The sequence below is a fragment of the Carassius auratus genome, chromosome 3, assembly GCF_003368295.1.
Source record: "Carassius auratus strain Wakin chromosome 3, ASM336829v1, whole genome shotgun sequence".
NCBI lineage: Eukaryota > Metazoa > Chordata > Actinopteri > Cypriniformes > Cyprinidae > Carassius > Carassius auratus.
Window position 1 is genome coordinate 9,104,844 of NC_039245.1, and position 20,981 is coordinate 9,125,824.

General features: G+C 36.5%; 1 protein-coding gene across 10 annotated transcripts in view; it reads right to left on the minus strand.

Annotated features, from left to right (window-relative positions):
• Positions 1-20,981, minus strand: part of srcin1a (SRC kinase signaling inhibitor 1a) — a 100,352-nt gene that overhangs the window by 17,045 nt on the left and 62,326 nt on the right. For 4 of the 10 annotated variants that reach the window (XM_026207981.1, XM_026207962.1, XM_026208028.1 and 1 more), the window contains 7 exons: positions 15,406-15,601; positions 13,392-13,684; positions 9,800-10,611; positions 8,630-8,722; positions 6,980-7,107; positions 6,584-6,604; positions 4,868-5,028 (listed from right to left, as the gene is read on the minus strand). In XM_026207981.1, coding sequence (XP_026063766.1) covers positions 4,868-5,028; positions 6,584-6,604; positions 6,980-7,107; positions 8,630-8,722; positions 9,800-10,611; positions 13,392-13,684; positions 15,406-15,601 — 1,704 coding nt within the window. The remainder of the gene's footprint in view (positions 1-4,867; positions 5,029-6,583; positions 6,605-6,979; positions 7,108-8,629; positions 8,723-9,799; positions 10,612-13,391; positions 13,685-15,405; positions 15,602-20,981) is intronic. The other 6 variants (XM_026207990.1, XM_026207971.1, XM_026208020.1 and 3 more) reach the window with 5 other exon arrangements.

Consider the following 20,981-nt stretch of genomic DNA (forward strand, 5'->3'; position numbering starts at 1 on the left):
AGCCATTTTAGGAGGGCTTGGTTGACTCTTAATTTTAATAAAGAATATCTCTATCATTTTATATTGCTAATATTGCTTTTTCATAACTACAATAGAAACACTAGAACACTATATGGGGGGTGTCAAATATTGTGTAGGACAGCAGTGGCTTTCTGTTCAAAACATTTAGAAAAACTGCTTTGAGATGTTTTATAATGCAGGACATGTTACTGGATCAACTTCCTATGGTGAGAACAATACTCCCCTTAAACCAGTCGCAACCCTTCTAGGTTAAGTATTAGTCTATGAATGGTTGTTAAGCATTACAGTCTTCAGATGTTTCAGGTGTATCAGTGTAGGAGCTTTAATGGGTGGCTACATTACTGTACTTGGGAGTTTTGAGTTTTACGGAAGGTCAGCTGTCACAATCCATCACAACACATCCATCAGACGACTCACATATGTGTCTTCATGTCACATCGACCTGTCTTTGACCATATGCAGCGGTCATCTTGAATGTGAAGGTATGATATTATAGAACTGACCTTGCTAGTGTGCGTGTTTGTGTACTTATAAGCGATCATATATATATACTATCCTTGATAGTGTTTATGAAGGATCACATTCATTTAAGGTCTCTTGAATGCCCTAATGGGAATGCGCATCCATGTCCTTGAGTTTATTTTCTGGTATTTTCAATCTGTGTATGTTGAAGGTTGTGTGGGAGTTGGAGTGCCAGACATCACCATAATGTTGTGATGTGTAAGCATTCTGCAGTGTTTGTTTGCCCTGAGAGAAAAAAACACGGCGGTTTTTGTCACTTTCATAGCTCCGATAACGAGAAAAGTGTGTAAAAACTGTGTTTTTGTACACTGTACGTTTGTGTGTAAGATGCAATTTTAGTGTCATTTGGTGGTAGTTCCTCCTCGAGCTGAATTATTTATGAGTCTCATGCATTATTCAACATATCCATGTCTCCTAGGTAACAGGATGAGTGCAGGGGCTGTGTCTGGAGCTCTGGCATTCAGGCAGGTAATTGTCTAACTCAGCAATCTGTAGTTGTCATGACACCAGCGGCTTGCTTCTCGATAGCAAAGATAGCAAAAATTGAGACCAATCTCACTGACCATGCATTTAATTCTTTGGCTTCCAACTCACATCCACCCCAAAATTATACAGTACTCTGCATTTCAGTATGGTAAAAGTTAGTGAACTAAAAAAAAAGACATCTTATTTATACTTATTATACATTATATATACTGTATATATTTATTTAACATTTAATTTATTTATATTTTATAATTATATGTAAATTTTTTGCAGTGTGGAATTGTCATTCTTTTGTAAATGCAGACTCTTAATTGGTGCAGTATAGTATTATACATAATACCATGTGATAAGGGAAATCAGAATCATGCAAAAAAAAAAATCTATCTTTTTTAGACATATGTACAGCAGGGTCCAAAAATCTGTTATCACATTACAATTCTAGGGGTTTAAAATTCCATATGAAAAAAAAATTAACATGAACCATTGTGTAGGAAACAACAAGGAATGTTTAAGATTCTGCACACTTTCTAGGTCACTAATTGAATAAGAAAATTAATCATTAGTATAAAAGATCAAATTTCTTTGCTTCAATTGATAGAAACTCAATCTCTTTCCAGAATTTCCTTTCCTGTTTTTTAGTGTTTATTCAGAGAATACCCAGTTGAGATGCGGGTGTTCACTCATGAATCACACCAGTAGCTATCATTCCACAGTCATTTTTTATTAAACCACTACTGACTGAAAAGCTGACTTGATTTGGGGCCGGTTCCTCATTCTCTTCATCTATATATCCCTGCTGGCCCATACCATCTCATCATTGAGTATGATATTAAGAGTTATTGCTTGCCCTGCTATAGGAGTGAATCACACATAGCAGCAGTCAGAAAATGAATGACTAGTTGAACAAATGCTCACTTACACATAAATACACACACACTTAGATATACTTACACACAGTAGTGTAAGAAATACAGCATTCTCACACTTTAAAGCAGTCATACTCCAGTCTTCAGAAATCATTCTAATATGCCGATTTGCTGCTGTAGAAACATTTATTATTATTATCAATGTTGTGCTGTGTAATATTTCTGTGGAAACTGTTTTTTTTTTTTCTTCTTTTTTTCTGGATTCTTTGATGATTTAAAAGAACATTGATTTCAAAAAGAAATGTATTGTAACACTGTGGAAGTCTTTACCATCACTTTTGATTTAATGCATCATTGATGAATAAAAGTATAAAAAAATATATTATTTAATAAATCTTTTTCTATATGTCAAATCAAATATTATTATGTTTATATTTTAGTTTTTTATTCATGTTTGGCTTTGAAATATTTAATGAGCTAAAATTGCTCTTTGTGAGTGCAATCCACATAAAGATAATCTTAATCTTTATCCAGAAATCACAGATGACTGGAAAAGTCTTGAAGATTTATTGGTGTGAGAGCCCCGTATATAGACACTGCACTCAAAAAGAGAAAGGTCTGATACAATTTTATAGCTGAGCATAACTAGAAAAAAAATATTTTCCGCTGTAAAAATTTCCATGATTTTCAGAGGCTAGAAAAAAAATCATTTCAAAATGATTCTGTAAATACAAGACTGTAAGTACAGAAAGGAAAGGGTATGACAGGATGTGTCAGACTGTTAGTGTGCCGTCTCCTCTCTGCTGGCTTTCAGCCCTCCCTAAAGCTCCCTGCACATCCTCCTTTACTCTCCTCCTTCACAGATTCACTAACACAAACATTTCCCTTTATCACACTCCTGCTCAACATGTCACCATGATTATCTGACAGCTGCCCGTACAAGGAATTTCAACAGTTTACAACACCATCCATATGTTTTTTATTTAAGACATTTTGCCCTCATTCACACATCAGATTCTATATCCATCCTGCTCGTCAGAGACTGTTGTCTTGGAATAGTGGGCTCACATCTCAAAATATCTGACATTTTGACAGATACATTTCTGACTGATACAGTATATGAATGTTCTTATGTTTGCAAAGACCTCCCTTTTTCCCATAGAGGTAACTTATCAAATATCACTCTTCTCCCTCTTTTTCAGTCTTTTTCTCAGTTTTTCTGCCTAACTCAATACACACTGGTACAGAACACCAGCATTTCAATATAAACTTTCTGTAATGTAAAAAGTAAGCCATTTTGAATTGGATATTTTCTGTGTCGTCTCAGACTTTTAGACCCCAGTCTATCTTTTGTAAATATGTATTACAATCAAAAGTAACACAATAAAAAATGTTTGAACAGGTTTGATTTTATCTTCCAAGTCCTCTGGTTCGAATGCTGAAAAGCGCAATGCACGTCAACTTTCCGTATTGGACTTTAAACATGACCGAAATCAATGCATTTCCTCCTCCACACCACACACGAACAGCACCAGGACATGGAGCAACAAATCTGCCATAAATACCAGATGAGGCCATTCAGCACATCCTCTTGGTTTTTTCATTGCTTTGTATAAATAAATGAGACTGTGAGATCTTGTGAAGACTATAAATCGGCACTGCTGCTCCTGCCGTCTGTGCCTTTTGTACCAACTTCTGTATCACCTCCTTAAATCGTCCTCCCTGTCAGCAGACACACATCTAGAAGGCTTGCAGTGTGAGGTGCAGGTTAGTGCAACACTTTCTACTGCAGCACTGTTCAATTCTTGATTCTGATTGGTTGACATTCATTCCAATGTGATTTTAAAGTATTTCCAGGTCTGCAGACTGAATTACAGTTAACTTATAAGGGCGGTTTACGTTTAACCAATATTTAAACATAAGCACATGTACAATTGATTTCCATGGTATAAGTGGAATAATTGACACTGAACTGCTTAAGAGTTGAAATGTTAGTACACACCTAAGGTGGAACAGGCAACTGGCATCGCATCATTCTGCATTTGACCTCAAGTATGCATTACATGTTCAATATTCAGTCGTTCGTTGTCAATTATTCCTTAATTTGAGACCTTGAGGTCTTGTGATAATAACTATGCCTGACCTTCCAACTGTGTGTGTTTCTACAAATGAAACTAACAGTTAAAAAGATACAGCAATCATAATTTTCAGCTATCAAATTAAAGCAGTATTTTATGTAATGTATGATCATTTGAAATGACACTGTGAGTGTTGTTGACAATAGAAAACATACACCTTTCTAAGTAGGAGTGAAATTACACAGTTCTGAGCGTCAAGAAACATTTGAGTTCTCAATATTGAACTGAACCGAGCTGAGTAATGACACTGTTACCTTCAGTAGAGCTGTTTACAGCTGAACTGAATTTGTTTCACAACCATTTACACTGTTACCGAACTAAACTGAATCAACATGCAACTAAATTGAGCAGAATAACGACACTATTTTCTTTTGCAGAGCTGCTTACAGCTGAAATTGAATGTGTTTAATAATTAATGAACTCTGCAACATTAACACTGTTATTTTCCTGTTACTATATTTCTCTGTAGCTGGTTTTTCACCACAATCTGTTTTACACAAAGCAATATATAAATAAATGTAATTTAAACTTGACTCACTGAAAGCTAAATGCCACATTAAGCCATAAAATGACAGTCAGTCAGAAAACCTTTGAAGTTTGATGTAAAGTTTAATATCTAGCTTTGAGGAGGACTCCCGACGAGATGTGTCGAAAATAGAAACAAAGCAACTGACAAACTGTCTTGACATGCTACGTTTCTGATGGTCACCCATGGTGAGGACAAAAACTCAGATTAACATGGAAGAGATGTGATTCATCACATGCCGCTTTATCACATCATATCTGCTCAGTTACCTGCTGTGTGTCGAGATGCATGAGATTGTAACGTCTTACCTGCATTTTACGGAGCTGGGCGAGCTGTTTGCGCAGATCGGTGGCGTTCTGTTGTAGGTCGTGCAGGTGAAGCTGCATCTGTAGCCTGGAGACGGTGGAGGCCTGAGAGCCTCCAGATGAAGGCGGAGGCATCAGTGCCAGCGGTGCAGATGGAGTCAGCGCTAATAACCACAACACAGGACAAATAGTCAACACTTTGAGCTCGAGAGACACACTCAGTCCAATCTGAATTATTTCACTCTTACCCATTTACACCTTATACACCAGCATTGTTTAGTCCTGCTCCTGGAGATCGACCTTACAACAGAGTTTATGCTGCTTTCATGTTACAATGACCGTGTTTAAAAGTTTAACACACAGAATGCAAACATAAAGTCATATTTAGTATTCAGAAACTCAGGATAATGCTGCATTCAAGTCCACCTGGGAAGCTCTATGTGTTGCTTAATATTTTTCTGGAAACCACTGGTAAATAATATGACATTCATGTTCACAAAACTATGATATTTCCAACCTGAATGTTGCATAAGGCCAGACTTTTCAAGTTGAGGTTAGGCTATTGTGGCAGATTAAACAAGAATAACCAAAAATATTGCAAGAAAACACTAGCCATTTAGTTGGTTTACGAAGAGATCCATGTAAGCATGGACTGATAAAACACACCAATAAATACACAATTACACACTTAATGTGCATTTTTGCTCTTTATTCTCTTTCATTAGCTCTAAAAAGCTTGCTGTTTTAGTAGGTAAGTTGAATTAAACAGAAAGAAATATGAAATTGCCCAGTGAATCTATTTCATTCTGAGCCAAATCATCTTTTTATAATGTCAGAATTATGATTTCTGAACTTGTTAGGAGAAACTTCCCAGGAGGATTTGAACACAGTATTATCTCTAGCCATGTTCTAACACATCTGGCTGTAATTTCAATCAAGTGAACCCCATTACCTTGACTATCTGGATTGATGATCCAGATGATTAGGATTGAGGCTAAACTCTGCAGGAAGGAAGATCTCCAGAAACCAGATCAAGCACTTTTGCTCTACACCCATCTTTCACTGTGTTCAGACAGAGATCCACTAAACCATCACACACACAAAGAGTGTTGTCACCTCCAGATCCCATTCAGGAGCATGCTGTTAGTGAGGAATACAGAGATACCAGCACTCTCCAGTCAGTTGTTTTTAACAAAAGGGTGCATTTTCCCCAAAATTCAGGAAATGCAAAAAACAAACCATCCTCCCCACACTTCGTTTTCAGCGTATGAATGTGTCTTGTTTAGGAGTGAAAACAGACTGAGGGAGAGAAATATCTAGTGCAGGCAGGCCATAGAGGAGAGATACCGTGGAAAAATACAGTAGGAACAGGCATTAAAGGGACAGTTCACCCCCAAAAATGAAAATTCTGTCTTCATTTAGTCACCTTGAGGTTGTTGAACACAGCAGAAGATATTTTGAAGAATGTGGATAATCAAACCGTTCACATTGAATACTACGGAAATCAAATGTTTGATTACCAACATCCTTCAAAATAGCTTACTTTGTGTTCAGCAGAAGAAAGAGTAAATGATGATGACAGATTTTTTTGGGGTGAACTATCCCGTTAAATAAACAGAAGGATGACATTTTCATATATATATAAAAACAAACACACCCACTACACCAGGAAAGACACATCAATCCACAGTAAATATGAGAGAGCAGAGACAAGGCTACCTTTCTTCTTCAGCCGGCCAGCTGTAACATACATTAGAAGCTTTCAGCTCGCAGGTAACTAAATAACCGTAATGAAGTAAAGAATCAGTGCTGAATTGGACTTGTCATGGATCAGATTCAAAAGGGGAGACTATGACACATGCAAAACTCTCTCTATGACTCTTTACTGAGTTGTAAGTCAAATCTCTTAACCGCGGAGAACCTTCAAAGACATATCTAGCCAATTAAAACTCTGGCTGCAGCCTTTGAAGGCTTGACCACTGATGAAGATGCTCTCTGAGGACCTTTATGGATTTGAGAAGGAACTAAGAAGATGATATTAGATATATCAGACATTAGTTTTACAGCCTGCCTCACAACTGCTCTGGACAACCATTAAGAAGTAGCTGGACTTACTTCCTGTGGCGGAGCCGTCGCTGGTGGATTCGGTCTTCTCGCTGGAAGAGAAAGGGAAGGGCCGTGAAAAGTCCGCACCATGGTCCGGAGGGCAGCCCGCCATCATGCAGAGACGCAGCAGGCCGCATCTGAGGATCATACAGCCATGATACTACCACGGTACTATAGCACCTATTACTACACTGACACTACACTACACTAATACACACCGCAAGACTACACTAGCCTTCTCTGCGGCTAATAAAGGGCTATGCTATCTATCTTGAAAGCTACTGTTATCTATGCTATTGTTATTGTGACCTTCTCTATTTCCACACATTATAATTCCTTAACACAGCTTAATTTAATCTGTCAAACTATCATGTTAAACAATTCACACTACTGTTCAAAATGTTTGAGTCAATAAGATTTCGTTTTTTAAAAGGAATTAATACTTCCGTAATTCCGTAAGAATATGTTAAATTGTTTCAAAGTGACAGTAAAGACATCTTTAATCAAATTCACTTCTTTCTATTCATCAAATAATCCTGAATAAATTATCAGCACAACTAATTTCAACATTAATTGTAATAAGAATTGTTTCTTGAGCAGCAAATCGGCATATTAGAATGATTTGTCTGATGATTGGACTTAGTAAGTAATTAATAATTGTAATTAAAATAATCACAATATATATAAAAAATAATCACAATATTACTGTTTTAACTATTTTTTGGGGGGGATCAAATAAATGCTCTCTTAATAAGCATAAGCCACTTATTTCTAACAATTTTACCAAGCTCAATATTTTGAACGGTAGTGTACTAGAATTGTTACAAAACCCAATATGCTACTATTCTTCATATTGAACAAAAACAATTTAAACACTATTCTTAACCACAGGTCATTGGCTTTAATAATGTCTAAAGGTCAGCAAAGAACTCCAAGTTAAAAATATCTTTAAGGCCAATATTCACACCAGTTTCAATCATAAGCACAAATTTCAGTGCAATAAGATTTTAAACAAAATCCTTCTGAACACCAAAGTGCACAGATTTGCACTCTGATTATCTTAAAAAACAAAAACAACAACAACAACAACAGGATTTGCATCAGGCATTTCTATCCTAACTTTGCCTAATCTGAATTAAACACCATACTTACTCTTTATACAATAATCCTATAATCTCTACTCAATGCTCTTTACTCGACACTCTCTTTTTGAGGTTAGGATCTACATATTGTTCATTTACTTTCATAAAATAGTTGATGTGTATGTCTTGTCACATCCGATAATGAATGATAATAAATGACCAGCGACATCAAAGCATCAGGTACAAAGACCCATGGCCATCGCAAGACAAAGAAGACCAAAAACACACACAATTTCAATACAAACACTATACAGTCAGCAACTTAAGACATTTTTGCAAGCTTATGAAACTATATGCCAAAATAGATAAGATATTACCGCATGATTGCAAAATGGTGAGCATGTGTGAAATGGTTGAATGCATTGTGGTATCTGGTAATTTAGTGTTAAGGACATTTCACATGCTACAGATGTTTTCCATACACACGAGAGATGGCATAGACTGTGTTAGCATCTGGCTTGGACTGGTTCCATGAAAATGGATCATAGATGTCTCTTTGGATGTTGTCATGTCTTACGTGCTGTCGCTGTCCGGTGCTCGGGTTAGGACACTCTGAACCAGTCCAGTCAGACTGGCTATCTGCTTCTCCATTGCCTCCATACGATCCCTGCTAACGAGACAGACAGAAAATATCTATGTGTAAACTTTTTAACATTTCTTTTACATGAGTTTTCACTTAAACTTTCTCCTAAGTACTACGTCCTGTAGTCTAGGTACAGTAGTAGATGCTCCGTTATTGGCTGGTATTTGTTCGATTTCCCCAACTGTGGATTGTCTAAGGCAGGGGTGTCCAATCCTGCTCCTGGAGAGCCAACGTCCTGAGGAGATTAGCTCCAACTCGTCCCACCTAGAAGATTCTAGTAATCTTTAAGACCTTGATTACTTCAGTTAAACTGGGATTGGAGCTAAACTCTGCAGGACAGTGGCCCTCCAAGAGCCGGATTTGACACCTCTGGTCTAGGTGCATCACTCAAGGCCTCTCAATAATAAAGTGCCAGTGCCCTGATGCAGATTTCTTCTTCTAATGAGTAGCAGTAGATTAACACAGAGTAAAAACTGTTTAGTTGTTCAGTCAATCCAGCATCTTTAGAAAACTTGTCACACCATCCCAGAACTTCCCAAAAAAATCAATAATGCCAAAAATAAAATAAGATAAAGAAATAAGATAAAGCAAACAAGATATTAAAAAGCTTGTTTCTTGTACAAAGTTCTTATAAATGTACTCTGTATATTCATGTTGGTTTCAAATGATCAAAAAATAAATAAAATCAAGTTTCAGTTTAATTAACAAATAAGTTATTTAAATATACATATCTTCTCTACAGGTGCATTTCAATAATTAGAATGTCGTGGAATGTCCAATGATATCAGTTCCTCTTTTTTTTATTGTAAAAGAAAACAGCTGTATTAAATTTAAATAATATTTTACAATATTACAAATTTGACTATATTGATCAAATAAATGCAGCCTTTGAAAGCATAAGAAAATATTTTTCTTACCAGTGCCAAACTATTCAACAGTATTGTGGTTAATAAATATTCCTTTCTGGCATTTGCATAATAATAAATGCTGTTTATTCATTTATGTTCAGAGAGTTTTGTAGGCTGACGTACAGTTCTTGTCAAAGAAAATGGGTGTTTGTCAATAAAAAAAGTGCATTCATAATGTACTTTTTCTAGAGCTCACCGTGTGTCCGTCTCGGGCCCAGACAATGACGACCCAAATCCGGGTCCCTTACTCCCATCACCTAGGGGTTCAGAACTGGAGCTGGGTCTGGACTTGGGACTCTCCACAAACACAGAAGAGGAAGCGGAGTCTTTGCGGAAGGTGGTTCTCACAGGCGACCCTCGGCTGGGAGACCCTGTGAACGATTCCCTGTCCCGCAGCTGCACGTCGGGAATCTTCTGCGGGGAGGAGGGCGGCAGACGAAAGCCCATGCCAAGCGTGGAGCTGCTGTAGGTATCGGAGTATAGAGAACCTCCAGGCTTATACAGACTGTCCTCCAGGTCGCTTTGCAGTGCTGCAGCTGAGTATGTACTGAGAGACCGCATCGAACCTCTGCGGTACAGACCTCCTGACACTGGGAAGCCAAAGGGGTCGGCGATGGTGGCCAGGGACTGAGTAGAAGCGATACTAAGCCGACCCTCGTGCATCAAACTGTACGGATCAGCATAAAGACCTTCATTCTTCAGGAGGACCATGCTTTTACCAGACATCTCCTCGTCAGGTTTGACATCACGCCGCTCCAGGATGGCTGAGGAGGAGGGGTTTAGGCCTTGAGTCTGTCCGTGAGAGGGTGAAGGGTGGTGGGAGTGGGACTGATGCTGGAGGCCTTGTGAGTGAGGGTGACCCGGACCAGCAAAAGAAGGGGGCCGACCTCCACTGTAGGAGAGACGGGATCGAGAAGGAGAACCGGAGGAGGGCGAGGCAGAGGAGGAAGGGAGAGTGTTGAGGCGACGGGTAGGTGAGGAGTCCCGGGATGAATAAACCATCTCTCTCTAAAAAAGAAAAGGAGAAAAAAATGTTTAAAATCCTACAGAAATCTACTGTATGGTAAAAAATAGCTTCTTTCAAAAACTGAAAAGCCACCAGTTTGAATATACATATTCTTATGTATATTTGTGTTAAATGTTTATTTAAATGTTTCTTTGCTTTGCCAATGTAAAGATACTTTTTTTTACCATGCCAATAAAGCTACTTAAATCTTGAAAAGAAATCTTATGAATACAACACTTTTGAGTAATTTATATAAATAATCTGTGTCCAAGTCCAATAATAATAATAAAAAGATATAATACATGAAACAATAGAAATGATTAAAGGAGTATTGTACCATTTGCACAATACACAGATCAAAAGTGTGAATTATTTTTAAACTTACATCTTTCACAAATATTTTTTAAATACATGACGATATATAATATAATAAATCAATTTGATTTCCCTCACAACACTTATTTACTTCAAAATAATAGTGAACTGTCATTTTAAATGGCATAATGAAGAGGAAGTGACATTATCTGTGTTTTCAGAGGAGCCAAGTTCATAAATGGGCAAGCTCTACTCTCATTTAATTTTTTTGACTAAATTTGTCAAGCATTACATATCCTCTTCAACAAATCTACATTTTTCTAAAAGGGTTTGTTTTTATTCATAAAAGAAGAAGAATGTAACATTAATTTTTTATTCATTTACGTTCCGATGGTATAATATCATTTTATTTGTCTGATAGAATGTTTAAAATCCTACATAAATGTACTGTAAACTGGCTCCTTTCAAAAACTGAAAAGACACCAGTTCAATAGAATAATTTGGTTACATTCATGGTTAGTAGTGTTAAGGAGAAGTGGATATTTGTCAGAGATCATTCATAAGGCAAAATGTGTTGATGACAAATCAAATATCTCAAAGCTCCGAGGTTTAGCACGAAACCAAGAGTGGAGATCTAGACTCATTGTCCCCATTCTCTCCTTCTCTCTCATTCTTTCTTTTCACTGGTCTGTAATTCAACTCTGGGGAGCTCCATTCACTCTATTCACTCCTTTCACACGGCCTAGCTAAAGCTACTGGCATAACATTGGATTACATGACACTGTATTCAGATTTCAACAGCACTTCTGAGTGAGCACATATACTTTACTAAGCTACAATGAGCAGAAGGAAGAGCTTTTAAACTCTCCATTCACAAGCACCAGGAAACCCACACTCATCTAACAGATCCCTTTTTCTGCCCTGTTGCGTCTCAGTATCTCTCATTCTCTTCATTCTCACCTCTCCTTGCTACATCCTCATATCATTTTATACATTTTCTATCTGCTTGTCCCTTAACTTGCATTTATTCCACAGTTTGTTTTGTTTTATCTTAAGGCACTCATCCATTTTTTCGATATATTTTCTGTTTCTTTTCCCCTCTCCGTCTGTTTTTGTTCCATAGTCTGAGAGAAGTGGAACTTACTGAAGCATTATAGGGATATAGCTTGTTAGCCTGCGGACAGGGACACACTGAAGTGAATGCAAGTACACACTCCAGGGTGCAGTTGACGTGTTCTGTCCAGAGTTCTGCTGATGACAGTGAAATGGGCTTTATATATTCTCTCTCTCTCACACACACACATAAAGAGCGAAGGGCTGTAAAGTTTCAACTCAAGTGGTAATCTGAATAAATTCAAAGTGGTCAAAAGGTGCAATAAGCTTTTCACAGCAGGCTGCCACTTTGGAACCACTTGTTTTATTTAAAAGTAGTAATAAACAAAGAAAAAACAAACAAAAAAAGTAAAATTTTAGAGTCTATAATTTTTTATACAGTATTCATTATTTTTAAATGAAAAAAAAAATTTAAGAAGAAATTTAATTGTAGAAACATTTTGTCTAATATTTTCTTTCACACAGAATGGGGTCTTTATAAATAAATAAATGAAGAAGAAATATCACCACCTATACATTTTACCAAACAGTTCTGCATAGGAAGTCATCATATTTTAACCTAGTTCTTGGCATCATAAAGTTTGAAATCCCCTGAATTAAGTGACTCTTTTAGTGTGTAAATAATTACTGGTCCTGAACGTAGGCCAGACTGCATCTCATTATCATACAAGCAACCAGTCAGAAATTCATTACACGAAAACCCATTCTACTTTCCTAAACCTGACAGCATTCTAAAAAACAAACACACACACGCTCAGACATCAGTGTACACACATACTGTACACCCCACACAAACAGACAATAAACAGAAACATTTGCATACATTAACAGACTCATGACTAATTTAGCTGAGAGACTTGTGTCTAATAGCAGTGGGTATGAAATGGTAAAGCCGTCTCATGCCAGAGAAATAAAAACGAACATTTGATCAACAGAGTGACGCAACGTGATCGCATTTCAAAGTCATCCCACATCAAACTCCCCGTGGTAGTACAGCAAGCTCACGAAGTAAAACAAACTCCCAAGTGATATCCCAAAAACTATGCATAGTTCAAAAACCTCTGAGTTCAAGAACATCCAAATCTAAAAGACGTCGCTCAATGGATAAAACAACGGGTTCTTCCCTTTAAAACATTTAACACACACAAAGAACCGTGACGTCGATTTGAAGGTTAGGTCTGCCTTTCATCTTACCACATACTGGGATCTACATCCTTCACCTCGTGATTTCTTGTTTTGACTTGGAAAGGAAAACATTCTTTAAATATGGATCACGCTTGATGCCTTCTTTTACCCTTAAGCCCATGTTGAGACAATGTAAGATGAATCATTGAATGCAGTTGGAATATCTCACCCTGAGGTCTCCATTGGCCAGATGTGCAGCAGGATAGGAGGCATAGATGGGCTCTTTGCGATAGATTTTAATAATACTGCGGTCCTGTATGTCCCTCACGTCCTCCAGCTCGTAGAAAACGTTCCTTGCTTCGTCTTTGATCAAGATGGCTGTGTTCGGGGACTTCAGCATTCCCGCTGTCAGCTTCTGAGGGAACATGTGCACGATGAGTGCGTGCAAGGTCTCCAAACTGTTGAGCTCGTGAGTGATATGAACACGTCTGGTCTCATCTCCAAACTGAAGGAAGAGGACACCTGAGGAGAGAGAAGGACATGCAGAAGTAAAGAAGAAAGTCAGCAAAGACCACCACGTTGAAGACTGAAGTGGTGAATCATACACTCCTAAATGTAAGATTGTGTATTTGAATGGCATTTAAAATTTCCATCCACTTGGTTTACGCTGTTTTATTATGAACTAGCAAACTTAATTTGATGTATTCACATCAGTCATACATAAATGACACACACACACACACACACACACACACACACACACACACAAACAGCTTCATATATTCATCATCAATAAATTCAGTTAGTTTCAGGACCATACATTTTGGGTAGTATATGTTCATATGTTTTAACTGAATTCATTCAGATTTAAATGAATGCTGATTCCAAGCAATCTGAATGAATGCATTTTGAAGGAAAAATTATGAAAATTGCTGATGACGCTATTTCCCTGTTTTATTTATGTTTATAAAGTGTGACATCACATTAGGTTTATTAGTCTGTTTATGTATAAAATGGATGTAAATTGTATAAGTAATTATATTATAGAAATCATAAATTTCATAAATTTAGACCTATATATTTTGTGAGTGTTGTCAAACGCTGTGAGAGAGAGTGAGAGACAGATTTTAGGAGGGATGTCAGCAACAGAAATCTCTCGTTCAGGACTGCTGAACTCCTCCTGTAGACTTTTTGTCATCAGTTTTTGTCAGTTTATCTCGGTGCACTTCACCTAACGGGGCAGCAGGCGACCCTAAACATCCTGCTGATGGGACAATAATCTCTCTGTGGGGAACAGCTCCAACCGAATCACTTTCAGCAAATATTGTGTGCTTGCTGCTAACATGGCCTCAGCTATAAAAGTTCAACGACACTGTATGACCACTTAGAGATACTTCGCACCATGAAAACAAAAGCTAAAAAACAAACAGCTGAAAGTAAGTTCATCTGAATGCATTGTACTGCTGTAATAAAACACTGCTACTAACTACCAACAAGTAGAAAACATTTCATAGCATCTAATTGCAGGAAAGTGAAATGTCATCTTCTGCCGAAAGCAAACCAGATTCCATTGATCCATTTATACTCACAAATCAGACTTTCCATGAATGCATATGAAAAACAGGAGAATGTGTTTTATTATTGTGTCATCTCACTCAACTGTAAAGCTGCACGCACAATACAAAGTGACATGAAAAATAGTGATTACTATTAAAACAGTCAAATTAAAATATAGCACAGATATTTCCTGAGGTTAATTTGATTATGTTTCATCATGGCAGCTACAACTATTCTTGCCTTTTGAGTTATTTAGAAGGAAATGTTTATCATAATGAATATTTAATTGTCTATCAAACATGCAAGTAATTTTTGGCATAACCTTTGGGCTGATGCTTACATTTTAACAAATCATTTTTGAATTGATTTTGAATTGCGACCTGAAATGGTTTGAAATAGTGCTGTTACATTTAAATTGGTTATGCAGTAACAGTTCAGAAGAGTTTCATAAACAATCATTTCATTTGAAAGTTACAGAAAGTGAAGTTGTTTAATTTTCTGTTATTTATGAGCTCTGTGTGTGTGTTTTTGTGTGTGTGTGTGTGTGTGTGTGTCCGCACTTTGGATGGGTTAAATGCAGAGCACAAATTCTGAGTATGGGTCGCCATACTTGTCATGTCACTTTCACATTAGTCTTTTGAGAGTCATTTACTGCTACTCAGATGAGGCCTGTGTGTATATGTTACCTGGAGAACGTAGTTTATTCTGGCTTGCAGAGCGGGAGAGTGGGAGGCTCTGACGGAAACGGTTCATGCGGTTGAAGCCCAGCGGCATGTCAGCCTCAGACATGGTCTCCAGAGACTCAGCAGATGCGAAGGACAGTTTAGACGCCTGGTCTGCCAAACCTGACTGAGTGGACTGGGAGTGACGTGGACTACGGCTCTAAATGACAGAGAGAGAGAGAGAGAGAGAGAGAGAGAGATTTCCAGCATTTTAAATGGCATGACGTAAAAGACAGACATTACTTACTCACAAGCAGAAACCAAGAGCAAATTCCTCCAACCAGAGTAAACTGCAATTAAACCTTGCAAGTTTATACCTAACATCACTGCTCCAGCTCAGAGTGAGAACGTAAGGGAGATAAAAAAGTACCTAAATCTCTGTTTGTGTAATGAAGGGAAAAACAGCAACATACTGATAGAAAAATCAGTCACAAGACAAACAAGTCTTTATGCTGTGTCTCTACAAACAGACTGAAATGCTAACAGTTATGCAGAACAATGCTTCACTATGACATATACAGTAAAGGTGAAACGCACATCTGTGGATTTTTTTGTCAGATGTTTCTCTGTCATTGCGGTGGTTGTTTTGTAGTATTTTGATGATGAGGATTCACACAACCACATCCTGGTGTGTTTCACAAGCTGTAATGAGCTCCCAGGGTGCAATGGGGAAAGACTGGCGAGCTGGTTTGCATCAGGAAACATCAAATCAGTTCTCCTCTGTACTGCCCAAAAATCTAAATCTGTATTTTTGCCTCTTTTTTTAATGCTGAACATATTTAAAACTAGACAAATTTACTTGAAAAGCACATTTGTGAAATAAATATTATTATATAAATTATTTTCAGAGAATATAAAATACTGTGCAAAAGTTTTGGGTGCTAAAGATATTTTAATGTTTTTGAAAGAAATCATTAATGCTCAACAAGGCTGCATTCAAAAATAAAATATAATGGTAATAGTGTGAATTATTATTATTATTATTATTATTATTATTATTATTATTTAAAATAACTGTTTTTATTGAAATATATGGCAAAGCTGAATTCAGCTGTCATTAGTCCAGTCTCCAGGCAGTCACATGATCCTACATAATGTAAATAAACATTTTTGGTTTGGTTTGTAAAAGTATGTAATGTCCGTCTTTGTTGAAAATAAAAGTTTCACATTCTTTTTGTTTGTTTGTTTTTAGCAGACGACCCCTGATATTTCAAAGGTAGTGTATATCTTGCATTTCAGTTATAAACTGTGTAAACATCTGGCCAATTATTATTTCTTGTTTTAACCATAAATGTTATAACATTCAGAGAAGTTTATACTTAAAAAAATAAATCAATAAAACGAATATTAACAACATTTAGACAAAATGTATTACCAATTAAGAAAATTATTTAATTAGAGAAAAATGAATAAAACAAATCAGCTACTATATATTTATAAAAATAAAACTTATAAAAGCAGTCAATGTTATTTATACACAAAGTAAAAGCTCAGACACACAGACGCACAGAAGCAGTGTAGTGTCTGTCCCCTTGCAGACAGTGTCAGAGCACAAAGAGTTGAGCTGATAGATGACCCCCCAGTCTAACTATAATGGGGTCATTTATCCACAACAGAAAGTGGTCCGGGTGCTACACACATACAGTGCATCTACAATATAAGAGCTTGTTTATCCACAAAGAGACACACTGCCAAAATCGCCATAGCTTTCATGAATACTATGCTAAGCTAAATGCTATACAAACTGAGCAAAAAAGAAAGGTCCCTTTTCAGGAAACTGTATTTGAAGGATAATTTAGTAAAATCCAAATAAGTGTTACAGATCTTTATTGTAAAGGGTTGAAAAAATATTTTCAGATTTGTTCAATGAGCTATACACATTCTTTTGCGCATGCAATCAAGCAAATAAGGCAATTACATTCACACTTACAAAAATGCCAGTAATGCACAATTAAGACTAGCCTAAGACAGTGCTACCGGAAGGGTGAGTGTGAAGTACAACATGTTCCTGGAACAACATCCTTGTTGATCCTGGAACAACATTCCAATCAACCAATGAGAATAGAGATGACACTTTTCAGGAAATATCTGTTTTAGGCTTACAATCTGGGTTAGGACCTTCTACACTCTCGTTAATCAACAATCAATTTCCACAGATTTTAGGAACTAATTATGGGTGGGGTTAGGTTTAGGGGTAGGGATTAGGTTATGTCTACATTTTTGGACAATCACGGCAACCCTACAGGGAGACAGAAAGAACAGCTGAATGTCCTTGCAGAGCCAAATCACATACGACCATGTGTCCCCCCACATGTGTGCAAGAACTTGCAAATACCTTGGTAATGGTAATGGTTATTTCTGACTACAGGCCAACAAAAGGCAAACTCTCAGTTGTTTCGGTGTGGTTTCAGACATGATCTAAACTAACAGAGAAAATGCATCACACTGTTGATCTATACTAATTTGGAGTGAAAAAACTCTTAAGACCATCCATCTGATCAAGATCTCCTCTCTCAAGAACTAATGCGCTTTCAAATAGCTTTTTGTCAAATGCAATAAACACACCAGCTCTCAGTTTCCTTTTCTAATTTGTATTTGCATCAATAGACATGTCAGTGTGTGTGTCATAGTACCTTCCTAAAGTGTCTTCCTAAAGTATTTTCTGAATTAAACAAAATCCGGGATCCCTATATGGTTCTTTGCAATAAATCTCCACCTTCATCACAAACACACGCACTTCAGTTCTGTTCCAGCAGCAGGAAGGAGGACAACCTCATGCCAAAATACATCTGACAAGAAAATGAACTGAAGGTAACAGCATCTGACAGGACTGTAGTGTGAACAGCATACGATTATGGTAAATACAGATATAGCTGAGAAATCTACTACAACAATGAAAGCAGTAGTACTAAATGCAACACGAGGTAGTATAAATCTGAGGATGAAATCACTTAGTTATTCGCTCATTCACTATATAGTGAGTACCACATAGTGAACAACAAACAAACTTGGATGCAAATACTATGCCCATGCAATAATGAAATTAAAAACATTGAAATGAATGAGTTCTGAATTTTAGAGTTAACGGAAATGTTCATAAAATTAATGGATAATGTCCCATGTAATGAGCTATACCTTTTTATTTTATTTAAGTTTATGGTTTAATGTTTTTTTCTATTTGTTTATAGTGTACTTGTGTTTTTGGAATAAAGTGAACAACATTGTTTAGCTGTTCAGAGAAAAGTGCCCAGGAACATTTTTATACACAAAAGCTACACTTTGATAGTTCAGGAGACATAATCAAATGTTCAAAGTTTGTTTTTTATTCACTTTGTTTTATAATCGGAGTGATATACAGATTGAGTTTGTTGGGTTTATATTATGTTATATATATATATATATATATATATATAAATATACACTGTGTGTGTGTATATATATATATATATATATATATATACGTATATACATACGCATATATACAGTATACACACACATATATATATATATATATATATATATATATATATATATATATATACACATATATATACATACATATATACATACACACACAAATTTATGTTTATCCTAAAATCCTGACAAATTGAAAATCACCGATGAGATAACTGAAAAATACAGCAGACATATAGCGCAGTAATATTAAAAGCTGATCTATAATTAATAGATAATATCTCATCAACATATCTGATTATTAGCACAGTTTGATACATTATTGAGGACTATTTTGAAAGTCTTGTAACATGCAAGACAACTAATATGTTTTTATACGAGTAAAATCTGAGAATTATACTAAATACTAAAATCTGACAAGTATATAAACGTAAGTAAAAAACTTCCCATTTAATTTCATTGTCATCTACGAATGACTACTGAATTAAGATATTACATAAACCTCTTTTGTGTGTGTGAATTAAATAAAAAGAGAGGAGAATATTTCTTTATGCATGAGAGAAGTGTGTCTATTTCAGAGAACTTGATGGAAGACATAGTATAATATAAGATATAATGCGCACAATTTTATTAGAATAACATTATTAGCTATTACAAAGAGACGGACAGAGAAGCAAAAGAAATGTGATGGAGAGAGAGAAAATGAAAGAAAATAATTGCTCTTGAGAATAATCTCTCTCTCTCTCTCTCTCTCTCTCTCTCTCTCTCACGCTATTGTTAGAGACAGGCTGAAGGCACAGCAGAAATTGCTCCAGCAAATTGCAGTAGATTGTGGCCTGTTCAGTCCAATGCTGAGAGAGAGGCACAGAAAACAGGGAAATGGTAAGCTGGTATGTGGTCATAAAATGGCGGCATTCTCTGCGCTTATCGTTGGGGACTAATGGCAATGATGAAGATTGAAATGATAAGAGGAAGAGGAAAATGGATTAGTTCAGCACATCTTTAATGTCTACGAGAGGACCAGCTGTAAGCTGTCTCCCAAAACAAAAGCTAACAGGTGACACAGTTTAACAAAAACATACAAATAATGCTTAACTGGGTAACCAGGCAGTGCGACCTGTGTAACTTTGTTTTTGTGGCACATGATTTTTAGGACACCTTGAAGCTCACTCTATGGGGTGAATTTGGTAATGCCTGTTTTTGGAGAAGATACTTTAAATTGTAGTTTGACAGGCCACAGTACTTACGTTACTCTTAGGAAAATAACTAATTATATTGAAATATATATATATATATATAAACAATGTGATAAGCAGCTACATTTATTTTGAGAGTAGAATATTTAACATAATAAAAAATAAATCATAAAAAAGTGGGGAAGGGAAGGAAAGAGAAGAGAAGAGAAGAGAAGAGAAGAGAAGAGAAGAGAAGAGAAGAGAAGAGAAGAGAAGAGAAGAGAAGAGAAGAGAAGGTCTGAAGACACTAATAGACAAAAGAGTGTAAGGATTAAGTATTGGATGAACGACAGAGTTTGAGGTGAACATGTAATGAGGGATTTGAAGGGTCAGGTCAGAAGGAGTCCATTAGTCAAGAAAGTCTAGAGTGAAACAAATAATGTAGTGATTAAAAATCCCAACTGAGATGTCCAACACCGACAGACTCTGGAAGAAAATCACAGCATGATCTCATTAGTCCCAAATCAGTGTGGACATGTACTCATCGACATGCTCTGGATAGTCAAATAAAAACAAACAAACATGACATTAATGTTAGAAATAGAGAATGAGAATGTGTCCGTTGACAGGAGGAGTATAACGTGAATAAATGAGTGTGAGAGTGAACATGGACGACCAGAATCAGGAGGATCCCATTACTGAGTCTGTTTTTCACAGCCTGAGGCCATTTCTTGTTTCCTTGTACAATTATACACACCCTCCAACATCTCTAAAACATATAATAGACATTTTATCCCTGATAGAATAAATATCATTCGCAATATAGTACAGGTTCAACAATGAGCGATTTGATGGAATACTGTTTCTGAAACATCCTATCAGCATACTCACTGTTGTGCCTTTCCCATTTTTTTTTTTTTTTGTAGCTGTGACAACTTAAATGAAGTTTTT